Source organism: Physeter macrocephalus, chromosome 2, assembly GCF_002837175.3.
Source record: "Physeter macrocephalus isolate SW-GA chromosome 2, ASM283717v5, whole genome shotgun sequence".
NCBI classification, from domain to species: domain Eukaryota; kingdom Metazoa; phylum Chordata; class Mammalia; order Artiodactyla; family Physeteridae; genus Physeter; species Physeter macrocephalus.
The window spans coordinates 75,569,785-75,592,239 of NC_041215.1; the positions used below are offsets into that span (position 1 = coordinate 75,569,785).

Sequence of the window (22,455 nt, forward strand, 5' to 3'; positions counted from 1 at the left end):
AAAGCAACTATTATAAATATGTTGAAGAAATTAAAGGAAAATATGTTCAAATAAGTAAAGGAAAATATGCTGTTAATGAGTGAAGAGATCAGGAATCTTAGTGAAGAAATGTAAACAAAAAAAAATTCTAGAACTGACATTACTGTAGAATGCAATTGACAAGTTCACTGGATGGACTTAGCAGCAGTTTGGAGAGGATAGAAGAAAGACTTAGTGAATTTGAAGACAGATTAATACATTATTCAATCTAGAGAACAGAGAAAAAACACAACAGAGCCTCAGGGACCTGTTAGATAGAATCAGATGACCTAATGTACATGTAATTGGACTCCCAGGAGGACAGGAGAGTGGGAATGAGGCAGAAAAAAAATTTGAAAAAATCATGACTAAAATTCCCCAAATTGGATGAAAAACATTGATTTACAGATTCAAGATGCTTAATGAACCCCAAACATGATAAATATTGATAAAGAACATAACACTTAGGCACCTCCTAGATTCCATGCAGAGGGACCATCATGTGGAAGTATTTATGGGTGAGAGTGAGCTTACTTTTTTAAAAGGGACTAAAAAAGGCTATTGTGTTTGAAATGAAATGAATGTAGGGGAATAGTGGCCCAAATAAGGCTACCACATTAGGCTAGATCCAGATTAGGTAGGCCCTTGTTAGCTTTTTAAGGTTTTATATCTTATCCTGAATGTAGTGGGAAGTCATGGATATATTTTAATCTGAAGAGTGACATGATCAGATATGTGCTTTAAAAAGATGGCTTGTTATTTTGCCAAGAATAGATGGGAAGGGGCAAGAACAGAAGCTCAAGTGCAGCAGCCTAGGATAAAATGATGGTAACTTGTGTTTGAGTTGGTGATGATGCTAGAGAGAGATCAGAATTATACCTGAAGATCTGTTATTTCTTCAACCTAGAAAATGGTTCTGTATTCAGAAACTGTCAACTGTTGGGAAAAAGAACAGCAAGTTGTTCTTAATCATTGTAAGAATGTATTCCTTGAGAATAATTTATGGTAATTGTCTTCTTTTAGTTCTACAATTCTTTTAAATTCTTATTTCTTGAAATTAAAAAACAAAACAAAAATCTTTAGCTAACTTGTAGTGATAGAAATTACATTAGGTTTGATTCAGAAGTTTAAAATTTGTAGCCTAGGTTCATTTCTAATCACTGCTTGCTTACTCACTGGTTATTATGTTATCTTTGTAAGCCTCAGTTTCCTCACTTATAAAAATGGTGATAATATGTTCATTTTTCTCAGGCTTGTTGTGAGGGGTTGATGAAGTGTATTTTGTTAATTAAAAGTATTACAAAAAATTTCATCTATTATTATTGAGATAAATACATGGCTTTTATTATTCAGGAGACATTTAGTCATTTCTTACATAGGACCCCTAGAAGTCCTTTATTCTTTATAGACTAACTGTGGTTGTTTTTAGTTTTGGAATTGAATTGAAGGATAGATGTATTCCTATCTGTTTAATCTGTGCTGAAGGTTTTTTTGTTTTTTGGGTTTTTTTAAACTATTCCAGACAGACATTGGGCAGAGATTTAAAAAACAAAACTAATCTATTGCAATTATTGAGGCTAGCAAAGAGAGGAAATTGAGAAAAGCTCAGCAAATACTAAAGAAACTCATTTACTATATATTTTTATAATCAGAGAAATTGAAACCTTAATTAAAGATATATAATCTGCTTAAGAGTTGGCAAATGACATGGTAACTTGGCTTTCAGACAGAGAATAATTTTTCCTTTTAAAGAACTTTCAAATGTCAGTATTTTTATTTTATTGTTATTCTATTCTCCATAATATATTAAAAAACAAAAGCCAAAATTAGCATTACTATGCTTAAATGCTAAAGTGAAAGACCTAGGATTGTTTAATTCTAGGACCTAAACTTCTCAAAATTTTGGAATAAATTTGTTTTAACTGATACTTCTGTAGAAATTATACTTTTATCCTTAAATGTGATTATAAAAACATTTTATGCTTGGTAAAACAAATTAGTAATCTCAGTTAACTGTTTGAAAATTCCACTCAGGCATTATCTTCTCTAGTAAGCCTTTCCAAAAACTGCTTTGGGTTAAGTCTGGCTGCACGGTATTATGAGAGCACAGGTTGTTAAACCAGATGAAGTCTGCTACATAATTGTCATTTACCATATTATCTGCCTTTCTTCACAGTAATTTTAAGTTCCTTGAAGGCAGGAATCATGTCTTATTAATCTTTGCACCCCCTGTATTTTGTATGTAATCTCTGGCATATTCTAGATGCCCAGTTACTTAGTGGATTTCATTATTTGTTACAAACATGCTGTGCATTCTGAGATTGTTAATGCCAAACATGAGCACAAAAATGTTGTCTGAAGCTATCTTATATTATTCATTCTAGGGTTTCCCCTCCATTAGAATATTCATCTATTTTATATGTGTATACATTAGTTATTGAGATGGCTGTACTTATGTTTTGAATGGAATATTTTTTCTGATTTTAAATTTATTTTAAATATTAGGTCTTGGAGAAAATGCTTATGCAAGGAAAAGTCATGAAAAATACCTTATAGCTTTGAAGAGCTCTGGACTTACATATCCTGAGGATAAACTTGTATATGGTATACAAGAACCATCTGCTGGCACTAGCACTCTAGCAGTTCAAGGTTTGTTTAAATATTTAATTTGAACAATGATAACTTTTCTGTACTAAAACAAAAAACCCTTCAAACATTACTCATTATTGAAGAAATTTAAGTGCTGTGTCATTCTTTGTAAGAAAGTAGTGAAAGTAGTAAAAATTTGGAAGCAAGAAAGGATAGAGTCATCAAAGAAGATATTTCATTTTTTTTAAGCGAAATTCGGTTACTTTATCAGAGGTTCTGGTTCTAACTCATGAAAAATATAGCAGTTGCTATTTAAGAGTAGCCCCAAAGTTTAGTAGTTCAATATTTTAGTAAACCATGGTTTAAAAGTAAAAGAAAGCAATCCTTCTGAAACACCATGTGTGATTATTAAATCTGGGTTTTCAGTGGAGATTTCCTATTGAAGTATAAGCCTATTAGGCTCAAATATATTAAAGATAAATGTTGAATTCTGCCAAAATAACTGTTAGAATGAGTTGTCTTAACAAAACTTAGTTTTTTGATATTGTTATGTCTCAAAATAATTTTAAAGTAAAGCAATATATAACAATTATGAAGGGCAACCTTTTTTCTCCTTTCCAAAGGTTTTGCAGGTGCAACAGGAACATTGGGACAACTAGATTCTTCAGATGAGGTGAGATTTAACATTTGAAACTTTTTAAAAGTAGAATTTTAAAAGTATTAGAACTACCATACAGATTTGTGGATATTATCTAGTTGGAATTCCTCATTTTATAGACATGGGCGCTGAACCCCAGAGTGGAATAACTTAGTCAAGGTCACACAGTTACTTAGTGACAGGACGAGAACTACAACTAGATTTTTACTTTTTGTTTGTAAATTCATTTCTCTTTTCACAGTTTAGAAATGGGAGATAGAAAGACATAGAGATATTTCTCCTATGAAAATACCCCCAAATTTATCCAAGTTGTCATATGCACAATGAAATTGTTTTTAAAAAATTTAGCTAAGTCTAGAATAATTTGCTAGAAGAATGTGAAATGTAGCTTCTTTTCTAATCTCATAATAAGGTTATATCTTATATGCCAAAGGTTATCCAAAAAAAGCAATGTACTGGGAAATAGAATGTCAATTTGAAATTTCAACTTTTATAGTGTTTATTAATAATAAATATTTCTAATAAATTCCTTATAACATTCCTGTATTTTGTTAATATACAATTTATAAGCAAATATTAGTTTTTGACTTATATCTGTTTATAATCTTGGTTTCTGTAAAACCTAAATTTCATATTTTTATTGATTTATATATTTAATGATTGAAATTTTAAAAACTAAATCATTTTTAAACATTTACATGTTTTTCCTTTGAAAACCCATTTTGATTTGATAATATCATATGAACTAAGCCAAATATCCTTCTTTTGAAAACATGATTTCTTTTATGGAAGTCTTATAATTGATCTAATGCCTTATAATTTAAATTTTGTGGTAGTATATTTCCCCTTTAAGAAGCCTCCCACAAAATGTTGCATTTTGTGGAGTCTTATTTTGGTCTAACAATTTTATTTCATTTATTATTTTTTAAAAAATTTATTTATTTATTTTTAAAGTCTTTATTGAATCTGTTACAATATTGCTTCTGTTTTATGTTTTGGTTTTTGGCCGCAAGGCATGTAGGATCTTAGTTCCCCAACCAGGGATTGAACCCACACCCCCTGCATCGGAAGGCGAAGTCTTAACCACTGGACTGCCAAGGAAGTCCCTGGACTAACAATGTTAAAGAGTTTTCAACAAATTGGATAGGCAGTCTATTTATTTATTTTTTTGAAATATTTATTTATTTATTTGGTTGCATTGGGTCTTAGTTGTGGCACGTGGGATCTTTGTTGCGGCATGTGGGATCTTTCATTGTGGCCTGGGTTTGTCTCTAGTTTTGGCCTGTGGGCCCTAGAGAGCGTGGGCTCTGTAGTTGCGGTGTGTGGGCTCAGTAGTTGTGGCATGCAGTCTTAATTGCCCCGCGGCATGTGAGATCTTAGTTCCCCGACCAGGGATCGAACCCGCGTCCCCTGCACTGGAAGGAGGATTCTTAACCACTGGGCCACCAGGGAAGTCCCTAGGTAGTTTAGTATACTGCTTCCGAGTTTGACTCTGGAAGTAGAGTGTCTGGGTTTGAATCTGGCTTCTGTACCAATTAGTAGTGTGACTTTGGACAGGTACCAATTTCTTCACGCCTCAATTTCCTCACCTGTAAAATGGAGGTAATAATAGTACTTAATGCCTGGGGTTATGATGATGATTGAATGAGTTAATATATGGAAGCACTCAGAGCAGTAGTGCCTGGCATATTGTAACACTATATGTATGTTTGTTAAATAAATAAATTAAAATAAAATCATTAAAAAAATTTGTGTAAATGGTTAGCTATAATTTTTGCTTTTTTTTTTTTTTTTAGCTTTAAAGAGTTACTTCTAAGAACACTGTTGCCATAATGACAAATGGGGAAAACTTGCTGATATTTAAAATAGACTTTCAAAAATATATACACTATTGACTAAAACTAATAATTTTGTTTTGAAGCTAGGGGAAGCGAGTAATCGGGGTAAGAATGCTAATTCTTCACATGTTGAAGAGGGAAGTGATTAGATAATAGATAGACATATGATTTTAAATTGGTTATTCTGCTTTCTTTTTAAGGGCATTTTGTGGGGAGGTGGAATGATCTCTCAAAGACGAGATTTGGGAATACTAGGAGTTGAATATGAATGGGTGCAGGGGAACCCTTCCTTGGCTAAAGCCAGCGAAACAGGAAGGAAACCTTGAATCTATTGTCAGTAGAAACTTTATTTAATTTATTTATTTATTTTTGGCCGCACTGCATGGCATGCTGGATCTTAGTTCCCTGACCAGGGATCAAACCTGTGCCCCTTGCAGTGGAAGCATTGAGTCTTAACTGCTGGACCACCAGGGAAGTCCCATCAGTAGAAACTTTAGAAGACTATTTATTACATGATGAAATGGTTTAGTGCTATTACAAAGCACTTTATTAAAATAATCTAAACATCCTCATGTGATCTAGAACAATAAAAATCTAGTTTTATGTTTGTGTTTATATGGTAGGTTAAAACCTTCATACTATTTTAGTGTACCTATTTTATGCATCCAATGGTCTGCTAATAATTCTACTTTATTTTTATGAATTGAATTTGATTTTGGAGAATGCAGAAAGCTGATCTTCAATATAGATACTTTTTCCTCTATATAGGAAAAATGTTACAGTCATTTCTTGGCCTAAACTCTCCAGATTAGCTTTTAAATCTCCAGTGGCTACTTTAATTGTACATAACTGCATTGCAGCAACACCGTGTTTTATGGTAGGGTGCTAGAAGGAGATCCCTGTGTGTAGTGAGGGGAGGGGCTGGGGGATGGCTTTTGAATTTCTTCTAGAAATAATTTCTTGAGGGATATCAGAGGATTTGAAATAGGGCCTTTCTTTGGTCATTACCATTGCTTTTACTCTGTTCTTTTTAGGTCCTCTCTTCTGTTCCTTCTGTTCACTTCTCTTAGATTCTTTGTTTCAGCAACTTCTGTGTGTAATATAATTTATATAATCATTTGTTTCTTGATTATATCTCAATGTAAATATTGTAGTAAATGCTTTTTGATGGTGACAACTTCAAAATACTTCATTTAAAAAAAATACTTCATTTCAGTATGTATTCTCATAAAACACTATTTTTATAATAGTAACTGAGAACACTTACTTTTAGAGTCTGTGAATTATATTTAACTTATGTATTTAAAAGGGCCTCTCACTGTTGTGGCCTCTCCCGTTGCGGAGCACAGCCTCCGGACCTGCAGGCTCAGCGGCCATGGCTCACTGGCCCAGCCGCCCTGCGGCATGTGGGATCCTCCCGGACCGGGGCACGAACCCGTGTCCCCTGCATCGGCAGGCGGACTCTCAACTGCTGTGCCACCAGGGAAGCCCCAGACTTTCTGATCTTTAAATCATACTTTATAATTAAACTTTTAGTCTATTTAAAAGTACTTTTTATAGTTTATATATTTATCATATTTTCCAATTGGGATGAAAATGGGGTCATTTGGACATCTGAAAGCTTAAGAATTTGAAGTAGAGTTATTTAGCTGGAAGTGGATTGAAGGGATGTCTATTTTGGTTTTTCTTTAAGAGAAATTTGAGTTTCAGAGTTAGGCAGATCTGAGTTAGAATATTGCCTCATAATATTGCTGTGCTTTCTGCCAGGTTTTAAACTTCTGAACATCAATTTCCTCATGAAAAAATGGTAATAATTCTAATGTTAGGATTAAATGGGATAACATATGGATTACCTATTATGAACCAGGTACAAATTAGGCTCCTGATAAATGTTTTCTGTCCTAGTGCTTTATATGTAGAAGGGATTCAAATACTGAAGTTTTGAGCTATCATAGGTCATATGATAGACATTTCTGCTCATCTTTTTAGAGGAAATAGTTTATTAAAGTATGGTTTAAGAGTAATGAAGTTTATCTTTAAAAATTTAAATTAAAAATTTACCCAAATATCACACAAATACATTGTAGTTGTTTTGCCCTTATTCTGAAATATGAATAAACAATTTATCCAATCATTTTTATAATTTCCAATTTTTAATTAAAGATACAATGCTTATATTTCTTTTTGTGCAGATGTGCAAATAGTTCTCTAAGATATGGAATTGCTAGATTACAGGGTACGCATATCTTAAATTTTATTAGATTTATTTTTCTGATTATAAAAGTCATACACACATATTTTAAATGAGAAGTATGGAAAAGTACAAAGATAAGACCATGACCCAGGGCCAATCATAGAAGGGTTTTAGTGATAGGAAATTTTCTATTTTAAGATTGTGATCATAATTTTTTATACAAAAAATTTATTTATGTTTTATTGACTTATGTCCTACAAAGTCAAATCTTGAGTAGAAATAGAAAAGTTGTATAATATAGCAAAACAAAAATGAGAATCAGGAGGAGGCAATTTGCAGGTTTAAAAATTTAATGAATGCTAGAGCTAAAAGAGACCTTAAAGTTCATCTTGCCTAACTCTCTTATAGATGAGGAAGCTGAATTCCAAAGAATTAACTGATTCACTCAGGCAAGTGAATTTCGTCTAGTTAGTATTGGAGTTGCAAATGGTTGCTAGGTTTCCTCCCTGCTGGTCTTGAGTTTTTTATGTAAAGTAGATAAGCCACTGTTCTTATTATTATTTCTATACAGCAAATTTGTCCTAAACTTTGTGGCTTAAAATTACCATTTTTTGTTTTGCTCACAATTCTTTGAGTCAGGAATTTGGGAATGGCATCCAGGCAGTTCTCACTTGGTTATCTCATGAGATTCCTGTTAGTTGTTGGCTGCAACTGCAGTCATCTGAAGGCTCAGCTGAGATGGAGATTTAAGATGGCTGATGGACAGAGCTGGCAGTTGATGCTGACTGTGCACAGGGAGCTCAGCCTGCATGTGGCTTTTCCAGGATGGTGGTCTCAAGTTGTTGGGACTTCTCTTATAGTTATGGCTTCTCCCAGGATGAGTAGCTCAAGAGCAGAAGCTGTGGAGCCTTTTCTGAGCTAGCCTTGGAAGTTACCTAGTATCACTTCCACTGCATCCTGTTCCTTGTGAGTTGCTAAGATGGGCTCAGATTCAATGGCAAAGGAGGTAAATCCTGTCTCTGGAAGGGAGGAGTGTCAAAGAATTTGTAAACACATTTCAAAACTTCCACAACCAGTATGTGACATTTGCCATTCTTTTCCCTGGATTCTCTTGATATCCTAGAAATGACTCGTGATTATAGCTAAATAACATACCAATAATTGAGTATGTATTTTTCCATCTATTTCAGTGGTACTTGTCTGTTGGGAAAAACTATAACATGGTAATGAAATACCACTGTAGCTAGAAATGGCTACTGTAGGGTTTTAACTAAGATCACAAAGTTTTCCTTAAGTATAGTAGTTATTATTGTACCTCAAGAGAGTGAAAGCTTATATTTGAAGTTGTAAGAGTTTTAAAAAAATTGATCTTTACATTTGTAAAACAAAAGGAGATATAATAAAATTTTACAAGCATTCATTGCAGTTTAAGGAACAAAATATAGTTTTGAATTTAATTAATACTGAAATTATTGAATTTAATTTATACTGAAATTATAAATTTGCATTTAATTTATACTGAAATTATAAAATTAGTGTAACTCTTCTCCTAATCTCTTCTTGGGGTCTCCTGTTCTGCTTTTATTTTTTAAATGAGAAACATTATTTTAATAGGACCAGTGACCTACATGGAAAAAGCTTCCTTTTGTGCCTAGATATCATAAATAAGAATTAAGTTAATTGAGTTTTAGTGTGATATATTTAGAGGGAAAATACAGGAATTTCCACCCACTCACTTAAAAACTAATGATATTTTAAAAAAACTAATGACATTAATATTTTAAATTTATATTGTACTTCTTTTCAAAGCACTTTTTACATATATAAATGATGAAAATGCAAGCAAATTAAATTTAATAAAGGATGGAATAGATAAAGGAGAAAGTAGATGAAAGGATAAGGTAGATGGAAAGAGTATGATAGAAGAAGAGTACCCAGATACAGATGTTCTTGAACAAATATTTTATGCCATTTAAAAATTTCATTAAAGCTTTTAAAGCCATATTGCATTTTATTTTGCAACTGCAGGCACAAATGATTGTTTGCTTTTAGTATTTATATTTGAAATTTAATGAAGAGCTGAATATGTCTTAAGGATTGGAATTTCTACACCCTTACCTTACAGGCCCATGGGATTATTGAACAAACCCTTTTTGTGATTTCATTTTCATAATTTAACAAATTATATAAAAAGGAAGACAGGATGAGAAGAGGGCAGTGACATCTCAAAAACTACTATAGAGAGGAAATTGCAACAATTTAAAAAATGTTGTAAGTTAGAATTGGAAGAGATCCTAGGGGTAATCTAGTCTTACCACTTTGTTTTAAAAATGAAGAAACAGGTTTGAAACTCTAACAGCAGCAAGATTTTTCCTATTTGTAAAGTTTTATTTGAATGGGTATACTATTACTGTCTACTTAATTTTATTCACACAAATTGTGTCAGGTATTTGTCCCTGCTGTCCCTAGAGTAAGAGAACATTATGTACTCAGCAGGGCTATTTATACACGTGACATTCTTCATACTACTATTTCTTACTCTTTTTTTGTGTAGCTAATATGTAATAAGAGTAGAAAATGTTCTTTGTGTTGTATGGAACCAAAAAGAAAAGAAAATAGGAGCACATTTTAACTTCATTAAGTATTTTAAAATGTAAATTTGTGTTTATTCATTTTTTTGTTTAGATTTATTTATAACCATCACATAATTCAGTTCAGAAGAAAATTATCTCTAGAATTATATGTACATGGGTGTAATAGAGAGTTTCTTGGAGAAAATAGGACCTCTTAGATCAAGATAACTTTTCAAGGAAAGATTATATTCACTGTGGCCATTACCATAGCAATGTCCATTTTTCTTTGTGCAATGACCAGATCATTAATCTCTGTATGAAATCATTTAAAACACTTTCCCCCCTGTGTAACTATAAAAATATGAATGTTCATTGTGGAAAAATTGATAAAATAGAAAAACAGAATAAAAAAAGAAAACATTTACCTTCAGCTGTGCTATCCAGAGATAACCATTGTTTATTAATTTTGTTTGTTTACATCTAGTCTTCTGTTTTGCATACTCTTACATAACTGAGAAATAAACACTTAACAAAATAAAATAAGTTACTATGTAGCTGTGCTCTCGATATTCTTGCCTTTATTCAAGATAGAATGCAATGAAAAGTTAAAACTAATTTGGTCAAAACTTGCAGCAAAAGCAGGATTATTGAAATTGAAAGCCAGAGTAGCTTTTCATAAATGAATAGGTAAAAGAAAAATACTGTTTTATTTTGAGGTATAAGATTTGATTTTAATTAGTTATCATAAATTACATTAAAGGTAAAGGGTGGGGTGGGGAATCACTGAAACTTTTGGTGAGAAGGCCTTAGAAATATCTAATATATTTCTTTTCAAGTTTAGGAATTGATTTTACAACATTCCTGACAATTGGTATCCCTCTCCATAAACACTTCCAGTGGTTGGGAGCTTACCCAGTTTATGAAGCAACTTGTTCCTTTGTTTGATAGCTCTAATTATTAGGAATCTCTTCTCAATACTGTGTTAAATATTACAATTTTCACACATTTCTTCTTGTTTTCCCCTGTAGAAATATTTTAATTTTTACTCCCATAAGACACCCCTTTAAATTTTTAGCTTTAGTTATTTAGTGTTCTCTGCTGTTCATAGCTCTTTCATGTGTTTATTCCCTTTTAAAATCTATGATCTGATTTGGTATAGAGTCATAAGGACATCTTGTCATGAAGCATGTTGTGGCTTCCTTAAGGCCCAAGGTTTTTTGTTAGCCTTTTAGCAGCTATGCTAGACTGTCGTGGGAGCCCCAGTGGTCAAATGAAATGCCCAGGTCCCCCACCCCACCCACCCCTTCAGCTCTCAGACAAGTTTGAGAGCTCCCTCTCTGCTTTGTATTTGTAGAATTGATTTAAAGCAAACAGTCTCATATTACAGTGGCTTACATAAATGTTGTTTTCATTTCATTCTAGTCTCTCAAGATCTCCTTCGGATTTTATTTTTATAACCTTATATGTTAAATGTTCCTTTTAGCTTTGTGTATTCTGTATTAACATTTTCTGAGTATTGTTTTAACCAGCTGTGAATTTACTTGACTTCTTTTTATGGAGCTCACATTTTTTTTCATCTGTCCAGTAAATTCATCAAAGAAAGAAAGAAAGGTTAATTTGGGTTGAAAACCATCTGTAAATTTTTCAGGGTAGGAGTTTGAATCTGATTTTTTTTGGGGGGGGGTCCTTCTCTCATTTTGGACTTGTATATGTATTTTATGCCTGAAACATGCATAGCAATATTGTCTACTTCTGTGCCCAGGAACTAGTTAAGGTTTGGAAAGTGTTTCTGAGGGCTGTACAAATGCTGTCTGGGTTGAGGTTATTTATTTCCTCTTTTGTCCGCTGGACCATCATTTTCTCCCAGGGTTCTGTACTGTTTTCTCATGGGTAAATGGGAAAGAACTATAACTCTCTATCATGAATTTGGGGTGGGTGGGGTCTTGTCATGATAACGGAATTGTTTTCATCTTCCTTAATGCCTGAATATCCCACCACTGGAAGTTATTCCTGTTTGTTAAAAGTTTTGTTCTTTCTCAAAATAAAAAAAATGGGACTTGTAATAGATAACACAGTAATCCATTATCTTGAGCAGATTGTTGTAGTTAGGATTGGCAATCAGAATTAGTATTAAAAACATATTTATTAGCTTAAAGCTATAACTCATTGTCATCGTTGAATAAATAGAAAATTAATATTAGCAAAAAGATGATGAAATTACCTATTACTCTATCACTTAGAGTGACTTACTGTAAACAAATATATTCTAACAGATTTTATATGTAGTATATTTTAATGGCTGCATGCTATATATGCTGTTCTGTAACCTGCTGTTCTTACTAATGGTAGTTTTGAACATCTGTAGCAAGGGGTATATTTTAAGAGATTTTATTTGTGTGTATTATCAGTACTTAAATGGTTTCATACTCCATATGCTATTCTTCATAGCATGCCTTTTTTTTTCTCCTTTATAGTAATAGTTTTTGAACATCTATCTGGTCACAGTGAATATAGAGCTCTAGTATTGTTTTTCTTCATAGGATATATGTGTGCTATAATTTATTTACCTAATCCCCTGCTCTGCTGTTGGAAACCAAAGATTTTTTTTTTCTATTATAAATAACATTGTGATGAGTATCTGTGCATATAGTCCCTATTCACTTGTCTGATTATTTCTTCAGGATAAATTCCTAGAACTGGAATTTCTGTTCCAGTGATAGATATACTTTAACGACTTTTGACATGTGTATTGACAAATTGCCATTCAGGACAATAGTTTTATTATATACTTTCTCAAGCGATGTACAAGAGTACACATTTTCCCACCAGTTTAGATGGAGATAAACTCCCTTCCTAGCTGAGTTTGATATCTGTGATGATGTCAAGCTGATCTTTGTTTCTAGACTTTTGTCATTGTGCCTTTATTCATGGTGTCTTTTTGGAATGACTTTCCTTTCCTTTGCTTGGCTAATTTTGCTTGTCCTTTAAAGTGTAAGGTTGGGAAATTTATAAAACTTCGTATTACCATGACTATTGCTTGATCAAGGATACTCTTTTCATAGGAAGTTTGTATTTGAAATTATGAAGTAATCCTAACCTGGAATATAACATTAAAAGTTTTTCTTTTTTTTTTTCTTTTCTCTCAGGGCTGGGAGAGCAGTTTCATAAATGGCTGTTAGCTAAAATCTCAAATTTTAGAACCTTCTGGGTCCTGTGGCATAGTTTTACATTCTTATGTCTGTCTTTTGTGGCTCCAAATTTCATACTGGTTGAGTTTCTCTAAGGGCAAGGTGAGGGTGGCAGAGGAAGAGGAGAGTGTAGTTTGACTGTCAGTATTACTGCCAGGTAGACCATAGAGGCCTGGCTTTGGTAGGAATTAACAGGGAGACCATATTGAAGTGCTTAAGTAAATACTGAATGATTGAGCTAAGTAGTGTCTTTGGGTAACCCCAGACTGGTCCTGAGGACTGATGCTGGACTTGGCAGAAACCTGGAGTTAAGTCTGTGGTGCGCAGGCCAAGGAGACTACACCAGTGGGCAGAGCAGCAGCTTAAAGCCGAGGCTTTTCTGCCTTGGAGATTTGATTTAATTGAGCAAGTGTCTGGGAATTTGTACCATGCTTCTAACCTGCCACCAACATAATTGGTTAGCACAACAGACTGTGTGCCAAAATGCTACCACATGTCTTTATAATACCATTTGGCTCATATATGTTTGGAAATATAGGAAAAAGGTGTCAGTATAACATGTAAGTTTTGGATTCCTATGCAATCTTTCCTAGCTCAGGAGAGCTGGGATAGTGGGGTAGAATCATATCCTTTAGCTGGAGGGGAAAAAACCCTGAACTGTGAAGGCAGCAGGAACCTTTTTAGCAACATTCAAAGGAAATCAGAAATGAGCATCTGCACGCATGGCTGCCTCCCTAAGAGGCACATCACTAGCCTCACTGTTGGTTTCTCTAGTAGCAGGCTGCTTCCTCTGCTCCTCTTCCCTCTGTGTTGTCTCAGCTAGCTAGCTTCCCACTTTTTTGTTGTGGTAGGTTGTTAACATCCCCTGAGACAGCCTCAAATCACTCCAAGATGTTTGCCTGGGCATCCAAATGATCTCCCCAGGTACTGATTATTGCTTCTGTTACTTGTTTGGTTACAAACTTTCTAGATTACAAAATAGGTTGTGAGTAGTCAGCCCCTCACCCTTTTATTTCCTATAAGCCTTTTTTTTTTAATTAAAAATTTATTTTATTTTATTTATTTATTTTTGGCTGTTGTTGGGTCTTTGTTGCTGTGCGCGGGCTTTCTCTAGTTGAGGCGAGCAGGGGCTACTCTTCATTGCGGTGTGCAGGCTTCTCATTGCAGTGGCTTCTCTTGTTGCAGAGCATGGGCTCTAGGCATGTGGGCTTCAGTAGTTGTGGCACACAGGCTCAGTAGTTGTGCCTCGTGGGCTCTAGAGGGCAGGCTCAGTAGTTGTGGCACATGGGCTTAGTTGCTCCATGGCATGTGGGATCTTCCTGGACCAGGGCTTGAACCTGTGTCCCCTGCATTGGCAGGCGGATTCTTAACCACTGTGCCACCAAGGAAGACCCAGCTTTTTTTTTTTTTTTTAAAACATCTTTAAAGTGTTTTCTATATTTCCATGTTCTCTCTTTTAAATTAATTAATTAATTTTTGGTTGCTTTGGGTCTTTGTTGTTGTGTGTGGGCTTTCTCTAGTTGCAGCGAGTGGGCGCTACTCTTCATTGTGGTACACAGGCTTCTCATTGCGGTGGCTTCTCTTGTGGAGCACGGGCTCTAGGTGTGCGGACTTCAGTAGTGTGGCACGCGGGCTCAGTAGTTGTGGCTTGTGGGCTTAGTTGCTCCACAGCATGTGGGATCTTCCTGGACGTGGCTCAAACCCGTGTCCCCTGCATTGGCAGGCAAATTCTTAACCACTGCACCACCAGGGAAGTCTGCCTTGTTGTTTTTAATGTGAGGTTTTTTTCAGGAATGGATATATCACATGTGAGCAGAAATGCATGTATTTTCTTCTTTGATTTTTTTTCTAAGCACATTTTAATTTGTTTTTATTATTATTTTTTGACTGTCAACTCCAGCTTCTAATATGCTATGCTTATTTTTCAGAACTTGATCTCTTGAACTCATTTTGTTTGTGTTAGACTCTTCAAAGCCTTTCCTCTATTCATTGTTTTAGCCCTCTTCTTCTCCCCTTCCTTCCTGTGCTAATCTGCTCCCTCCTCGCCTTTAGCTTCTTTGATATTATATTTATAAGGTTAGGAAAATTTTTATTTTGGCATTTTGGGGTATTTAAGAGTCTTTCATTAGAAGCACAGATTAAGTTTAAGAACTCTTATATTTTAATCCTAAGGATTTTCATGATATATTTTAATTATAATGCTAATTTTAAATTTAATTTTCAATTTAAAGTTAGCAGCATTAAAATATATTTTATGACAGAAAATACATAAAATTGTTGGTTAATAATATGTAAGCATGCCTATATTTTATATTTAACATAATTTATAAGCATATTTATATTTACGTAAAATGTGTAAATTCATGAATAGGACTGTAGATAATGCTAATTTTGTTTTCCTCCAGGAGGATCAGGATGGGAGTCAAGGTCTGGGCAAGAGAAAGAGGGTCAAACTAAGCAGTAACACCAAAGGTATTTATATTTTGTTTTTTCCTTGTATAAAAAAATGCTTAATCATTAAGAGCACTTGAAGGGAGAGTAATGTTATTAGATTTGTCTAATATGGAGAAAGTGTTGTTAGAGCGTGATTGTGGGGGACCTCGAAAGCAAGTAAAACCCTTATTGTTGGGATTTTGTTCATTTGTTTTCTTTATAAAATGAGCAACATCATATTTGAGCCAGAAAAATAGTCTCTTCATTGAATCTTTGATTTGGATCCAGCATATTTGGTGTAAAGCTTTAATTTGATTTAAAGGATGAGCAAGAGGGAGATTTTGGGGGTGTGTGTGAGAAAAAGTAACACGAGTGAAAGAGAGTGAGAATGAGAATGAATGGCACTTACCACATATTAAGGGCTCAGAAAGGACTCAATACATATTGTTGCAAAGGAAGAAGTAGATATGCCTGTAGTGAGGGAATAGATTAGTAATAAGTAATATTTATTGAACTTTTTATATATGCTAGACATAGTGCTAATCACATCACATGCATTGTGTCATTTAATTCTCCAAGTAACCATATGAAGCGGGTTTTATTATTATTACTATTTTATGAATGAGGAAATGGAGGCATGTTAGGTTTAACAGCTAATGAGAAGTACATCCTTAATTCAAATCCCAGAGTTTAAATGCTTTATCACTATATTTTCTTGACCCTCCCTAAAAGCTTTTCTAGAGTACTTGTTATTAGTTGGCAGCCTGTGCTCTGGATTTTTGCCATGGATTTCCAAATCTTAACATAGTCTATTTTCTGGGTTAGTATGGTCTGTTAGAAAGTCTCCAGAGGTTAAAATATTATTTTGATGAAAAGATTCTTACTTCTGGTGCTAAGTGTGTCTTGTGGAAAGTTTAGGACTGCTTGGAAGGTGGAGCAAGCAGGCAGTTTCCGTTGAGGCTCATTTTGTAAGTCTGTACTTAGTTACTCATGTTGTTGCCTTTAACTTACAGACTGTTAGCAAAGGGCATGAAATTTGATTTGCTGGCCAACATGCGCATTTTCCCTTTCTTTGTGGCCCAGCAGAGAACCTGTAATGCCTGAAAGAAATTAGAAATCCATATGGCTAACTGGCACCTTGACTTACCAGAGTTGTCCATGTGTTTACCTGAGTCCTTGAGACACATCTGAGTTGGAAGAGATTGTTAGGCATATACTTGAGTTTAAGCTTCAGGGATGTTCAGAAAATACCTGTTATGGCTTAAGAGGTCATTGTTTTCCTTCAGCCTGGTCAAACTCTGGCTGAAGTTACTTTTTATGCAGACTTTATGTTGAAGTTGATTTTCTATTATATGAATTTTTTTGCATTTGAGATTGATTGTTTTCTCTTCCTTCCTCTACTGGTAAGAAGTGGTATAGAGATTTAAGACTTGATCAGTTATCATGTTTGGTTTAAGTATGTACGTGGAAGAAGTGGCTTTTTGAAAAAGTTGAAAGTGAGGCTTTTTGAATTAGTAGAAGCTCTGTTTTCAAAAAGTGATTGTTGGGCTTCCCTGGTGGTGCAGTGGTTGTGCGTCCGCCTGCCAATGCAGGGGAACCGGGTTCGCGCCCCGGTCTGGGAGGATCCCACATGCCGCGGAGCGGCTGGGCCCGTGAGCCATGGCCACTGATCCTGCGCGTACGGAGCCTGTGCTCCGCAACGGGAGAGGCCACAGCAGAGGGAGGCCCACATACCACAAAAAAAAAAAAAAAAAAAAAAAAGGTGATTGTTGCTTTTTAAAATGTCTGAAGTCCAGGGAGTGGTTTAGTTTTTGTAAGAATTTGATTCAACAGTTTGAAAGTGAGCTGAAAATAAAACATGTAACGATAGGCAAGAGGAGAGGCACTGTGCTAACAAACACATCACTGCCTATTCTCAAAACCGCAATTTTAAGGGTGAAAAGCCTAGGCCTAGAGGGCTTCAGCTAACATGGCCAAGATTATTGAGCTTGTGAGTTGCAGAGGCTGGACTCTATGTCTAAATTAAATGCTGTCATGCATTTGTACCACATACTGATTCTTCAAAAATCTCCTTTTACAATTTGGCTTGAGTTGTTTAGGCGTTGTAAAGGTCATGACAATTTAATCAAGATTTTAAAGGTAAATAATCATACATAACTAATGGAAGCATTTCTAACCACATTTCCTTAACATAACACATATAACACATGCTTTAAATCTCTTGGGAAACTGATATCATTTATTTTAAGAATAACAGTGAAGACATTGTGGGTTTTTCTCCCTTTTTTTTATGTCTGAAGTTAGAAAAATTGGATTGTATATAACTGCAGCTATTTTCAGCATAACTGCAGCATTTTAGTAGAAGCCATAGCTTTTCTGGTGCGTTCAGATTGTTTTATTTATTTAAAACAAAGTTAATGTATCTTTCTTTTTTAATGCTTGACATATAATAATTATGGTAGCTTCAGGCTTTTCTTTGGCTAATACAAGCTTGCAGAGAGTTATAACTGAATTTTAGGATAAATACTGCTAGTTTTGTTCAACTTTGTAACTATTTTCAGAAGCACTTCTCTGTGAGGGTTTTATTTTTTTGGTATGTGAAATTTTCAGTCATGTTAGTACCAAGTGAATTTTGAGAATTAAATTGGCTTCAGCAATGTGTGCTGTGGATTATATTCTAATTTTTAATTGTAATCCTTATATTCCTGTCACCTGATTCATTTGGTCCCAAATTTTATTACTTTTTTGGCTTTGAATCTGTCAGCTTGTGCCTTTGAATATATTTTACCTCATTTCTTGCAGGACTGGTTTATGTCTCTTTTTAAATGATTGCCATATCCTGGGAATGATCTATTTCAAGAGGAAGAGATTTCTGTTTTACAAGTAGAAAATTCTGAGATTTGGAAAATAAAGAATTATTGTTTCCAATAAAGGGATGTGTAGTGTAATTGTATTTATACTTTTACTCCTACTACATATGGCTTATACTAAAGGCACCACTGAAAGGGAGTTAGGTAGGGGATTAGCAGATACTTTGGTCTCTCTGTAATCTGAATTGTAGTGTCTCTAGATTAATGAAATTATTATTCTGAAAATAATGGGTTATTAATTATTAATCAAACATGGGTTAAAGTTACATCTAACTTTAATATCTGATTCAAGTCTTATTAAACTCAGTGTTTCACAAAAGAATCAAGAGAGTGATTAAATACTGAGTTGTTACTCATTTAGACCTATTACCTGAGGAGATGTGGTATGAACACAGTACTCAATAATAGAAGAACCGGGCTTCCCTGGTGGCGCAGCGGTTGCGCGTCCGCCTGCCGATGCAGGGGAACCGGGTCCGCGCCCCGGGCTGGGAAGATCCCACATGCCGCGGAGCGGCTGGGCCTGTGAGCCATGGCCGCTGAGCCTGCGCGTCCGGAGCCTGTGCTCCACAACGGGAGAGACCACAATGGAGGGAGGCCCGCATACCACAAAAAAAAAAAATAATAATAATAATAGAAGAACTGTGACACTGGGGTAGGATTGGGGTAAGGTTAATTGTAAAAACTCTGCAGGGTTACCCTGCAAGACTACTTCAACTGTGATGCAGTTAGGGCTGTACCTGAGTATTTTGGTTTATGTGATACTGGTTTTTCAAATCTCTCATCTAACTCTAGTCTCTGCTTAAGCACTGTCACTGAAACAGTTCATTCATAGTTGACACCTGATGCCCCTATCTTCTTGATTCCTTTATATAGAGCTGATGATCCAGAGCAGTATCCCAAGATAATTTGCTCCAATAAAGATTAATAGAATTTTCTAGTTCATTTTGAGGGGAAAAAAATTAGAGAAAGTGAGAGAAAGAGATAGCCAAAGTATTAAAAATATTCAGTTCACACTTTGCTGTACACCTTGAAACTAACACAATATTGTTAATCAACTATACTCCAATGTAAAATAAAAATTAAAAAAATTTCAATTCATCATATACCAGTTGAGACCTTTCTGTTGATTAAGCATGGCAAGGAGGCAGAGATAAGCAAGAGACAGCCTAACCCTCAAGGAGTGGCACTTGGCTTTAGAAAATAGACTTTCCAGTAAATAATTTTATTCCCCCCTTTGAATACCTTTATTCAAAAGGGGCATGCATTTCCTGTTTCCTCTATGCATGAAGAGGACATCTTGAGTCCAGTGCAAGTAAGCATATCTAATGTTCTATGTGTTTCCTGGTATGTTCCTACCAGAAGAAAGTAAATGCTTCTGTATACTAGAGTAAGCAATGCACTAGTGATTATCTTCTCTAGTGAAGTTAATATTTCATTTATGAAGGATAATTTTAGAGAAATAAATTATTCATCCATAAAGATATTTTTCAAAAATAAAAAATTTAGATAACTTTGGAGTTTATGTCCTTAATAGTATGTTTTTAGGTTAAAATTATTATTACTATTTTAAATTAAGTGCCATGAATATTGTTCTTGTAAGATAATTGTTTTAAATCATAGTAGAAATTTTAGATAAATGGCTTATGTTTAAGGGCAAGTAATTACTTATTTTTCTAGTAACTGCTTTATATTAAATTATAAGGATTAAGTATTTTATTATTTATATACTGTGGACATTATAGAAATTTAGCTTGATATTGTTAGCATTATCATTTGAATTATTGAAAGCATAGCCTTAATTAATTTTTAGGTACATTCAGATGTTTGAGGTTGATGGGTTATTAATCGTAGTAAGGTTTAGTGAGATGAGCAACTTAAATCATTAGGGTGATAAATTTTATTTTTCTTATGTAGATCAATCTATAATGGATGTTTTGAAACATAAAAGTTTCTTAGAAGAACTATTGTTTTGGACTATAAAGTATGAATTTCCCCAGAAGATGGTGACTTTCTTACTCAACATGCTTCCAGATCAAGAGTATAAGGTATCTACATTCTTTCCTTCCTTTCTGAACTTTGCTCCTCTTTCTTTGCCTTTTCAATGCTAAATCTTTTTGATATATTTCTCAGCTCTGTTGCCAAAAGAGGGCCTGCACAAAAAGCACAGTATTGTAGATCTGAGTCAAAGCACCATTACAGAGCAGAATTCCTAAGGGTTGCCTTTGTGCATGAAACTTGGTCCAAAGGGATTGCTGGGGGACAAACAAAAACACAGTTGCACAAATAAATATGTAGTTACAAATTGTAGTAAGTTCTCTAAAGGAGAAAGGTACAAGGTGCTATGAGAATGTTTAATGGGGGCAACTGAATTTAGATTGTATGGTTAGGCATGGGAAAACCATGGAGTTTGTAGCTGCTGGCCATAACTGTTAAAGACACAATGGTATTGACTCATGTACACATGTACATAGGTGAAGTCTCTAGTTTGGGAGGGTGTGGACTCACCTGTTACTACCATATGGTTATGGCAAAGTTACACAACCTAGTGTCTGAAAAGACAATAAATCATGCTATAGTTCTTATGGTTTAGGTAGTAAAGCCTCTTTAGGAGTGACACTTTAATAATGCTGTTGTTTTGTGTCTTTATACCTGCTAAAGAAAACAATAGAGGAAGTGTATATGGTATACAGAAGAGAATATTTAGTCAGGATAGTGGTTGGCTTTCAGATCAAATAGGAAAAGATATTATTTCTTTCGGAGTAGTCATGTTGACTCACTTATTGTTTAGTTATATAAACAACTCTGTGATGGTTTTCAGGTGAGGCTTTAGATTTTGTTGTTAAAGTTGGTAGCACAGGACAAAGACACATACTTTGACATTAGTGAATTGATATATTTGTGAGCAAAGTGAAGATTTGTATTTTTAGACTATCTTTGTAATTGCTTTAAAACTTTAATAATTTAAAATGCATATTGAACATTTTTTTAACCATCAAAGTATTTTGCTAATTTTCCAAAAAAGGACAAATGTAAGACTACCATCATCACTGAAATTATTTTTCCAGTTATCTTGGATATCATCACAAGCTAATCATAGCTTAAAAATGCTAGTATCATATGCTGGAAAATGTGTTGTAAAACTTAAACTGTGTTTTTTTTCTTCCTATTTAAAACATTTTACAGGTTGCTTTTACAAAAACTTTTGTTCAGCATTATGCTTTCATTATGAAAACACTGAAGAAAAGTCATGAATCAGACACAATGTCTAACAGAATTGTGCATATTAGTGTTCAGTTGTTCAGCAATGAGGAGCTAGCCAGACAGGTAACAGAAGAATGTCAGCTGCTGGATATTATGGTCACTGTGCTGTTATACATGATGGAAAGTTGCCTTATTAAAAGTGAGCTACAAGGTAAGCTCAGAATTATTTTCACTAGTTTTATAAGTATACTTTGTATAGCTAATCTTAAAAACTTCCTTTATGCTTAAAAATAGTTTTTAAAAATATTATAAAATAATACATGTTTGTTAAAGAAAAATTTTTAAAAATTTCAGCAAAATTTAAAGAAAAACTTTAAAATCACCTATAGTTTTGTTATTCACAAATAACTTAATATTAACAAATATTTTGGGATATTTCTTTTCTTTTTGTGTGATGTGAGTATATTTATAGATGCGAATATGTACTTTAAAATATGCTATCAAGTGTACACATCAAGAGCATGTTCTTTCATTATTGCAGGTAGTAATATCATCTGACTTTACCATTATTTAACCATTTTCTTGTTAATTAGATATGTTTCTTTTTTTTTTTTTAAGAAGATGTTGGGGGTAGGAGTTTTATTAATTAATTAATTTATTTTTGCTGTGTTGGGTCTTCGTTTCTGTGCGAGGGCTTTCTCCAGTTGTGGCAAGGGGAGGCAACTCTTCATCGCGGTGCGCGGGCCTCTCACTATTGTGGCCTCTCTTGTTGCGGAGCACAGGCTCCAGACGGGCAGGCTCAGTAGTTGCGGCTCACGGGCCCAGTTGCTCCGCGGCATGTGGGATCCTCCCAGACCAGGGCTCGAACCCATGTCCCCTGCATTAGCAGGCAG

The 22,455-nt window shown here is 34.4% G+C and overlaps 1 protein-coding gene across 8 annotated transcripts in view; it reads left to right on the forward strand.

Moving 5' to 3' along the window:
* Nucleotides 1-22,455, forward strand: part of UBR3 (ubiquitin protein ligase E3 component n-recognin 3) — a 229,007-nt gene that overhangs the window by 56,252 nt on the left and 150,300 nt on the right. For 7 of the 8 annotated variants that reach the window (XM_055088455.1, XM_055088442.1, XM_055088451.1 and 4 more), the window contains exons 4-8: nucleotides 2,524-2,667; nucleotides 3,231-3,280; nucleotides 15,464-15,530; nucleotides 20,276-20,406; nucleotides 21,545-21,773. In XM_055088455.1, the coding sequence (XP_054944430.1) occupies nucleotides 2,524-2,667; nucleotides 3,231-3,280; nucleotides 15,464-15,530; nucleotides 20,276-20,406; nucleotides 21,545-21,773 (621 nt within the window). The remainder of the gene's footprint in view (nucleotides 1-2,523; nucleotides 2,668-3,230; nucleotides 3,281-15,463; nucleotides 15,531-20,275; nucleotides 20,407-21,544; nucleotides 21,774-22,455) is intronic. The other variant, XM_055088445.1, reaches the window with a different exon arrangement.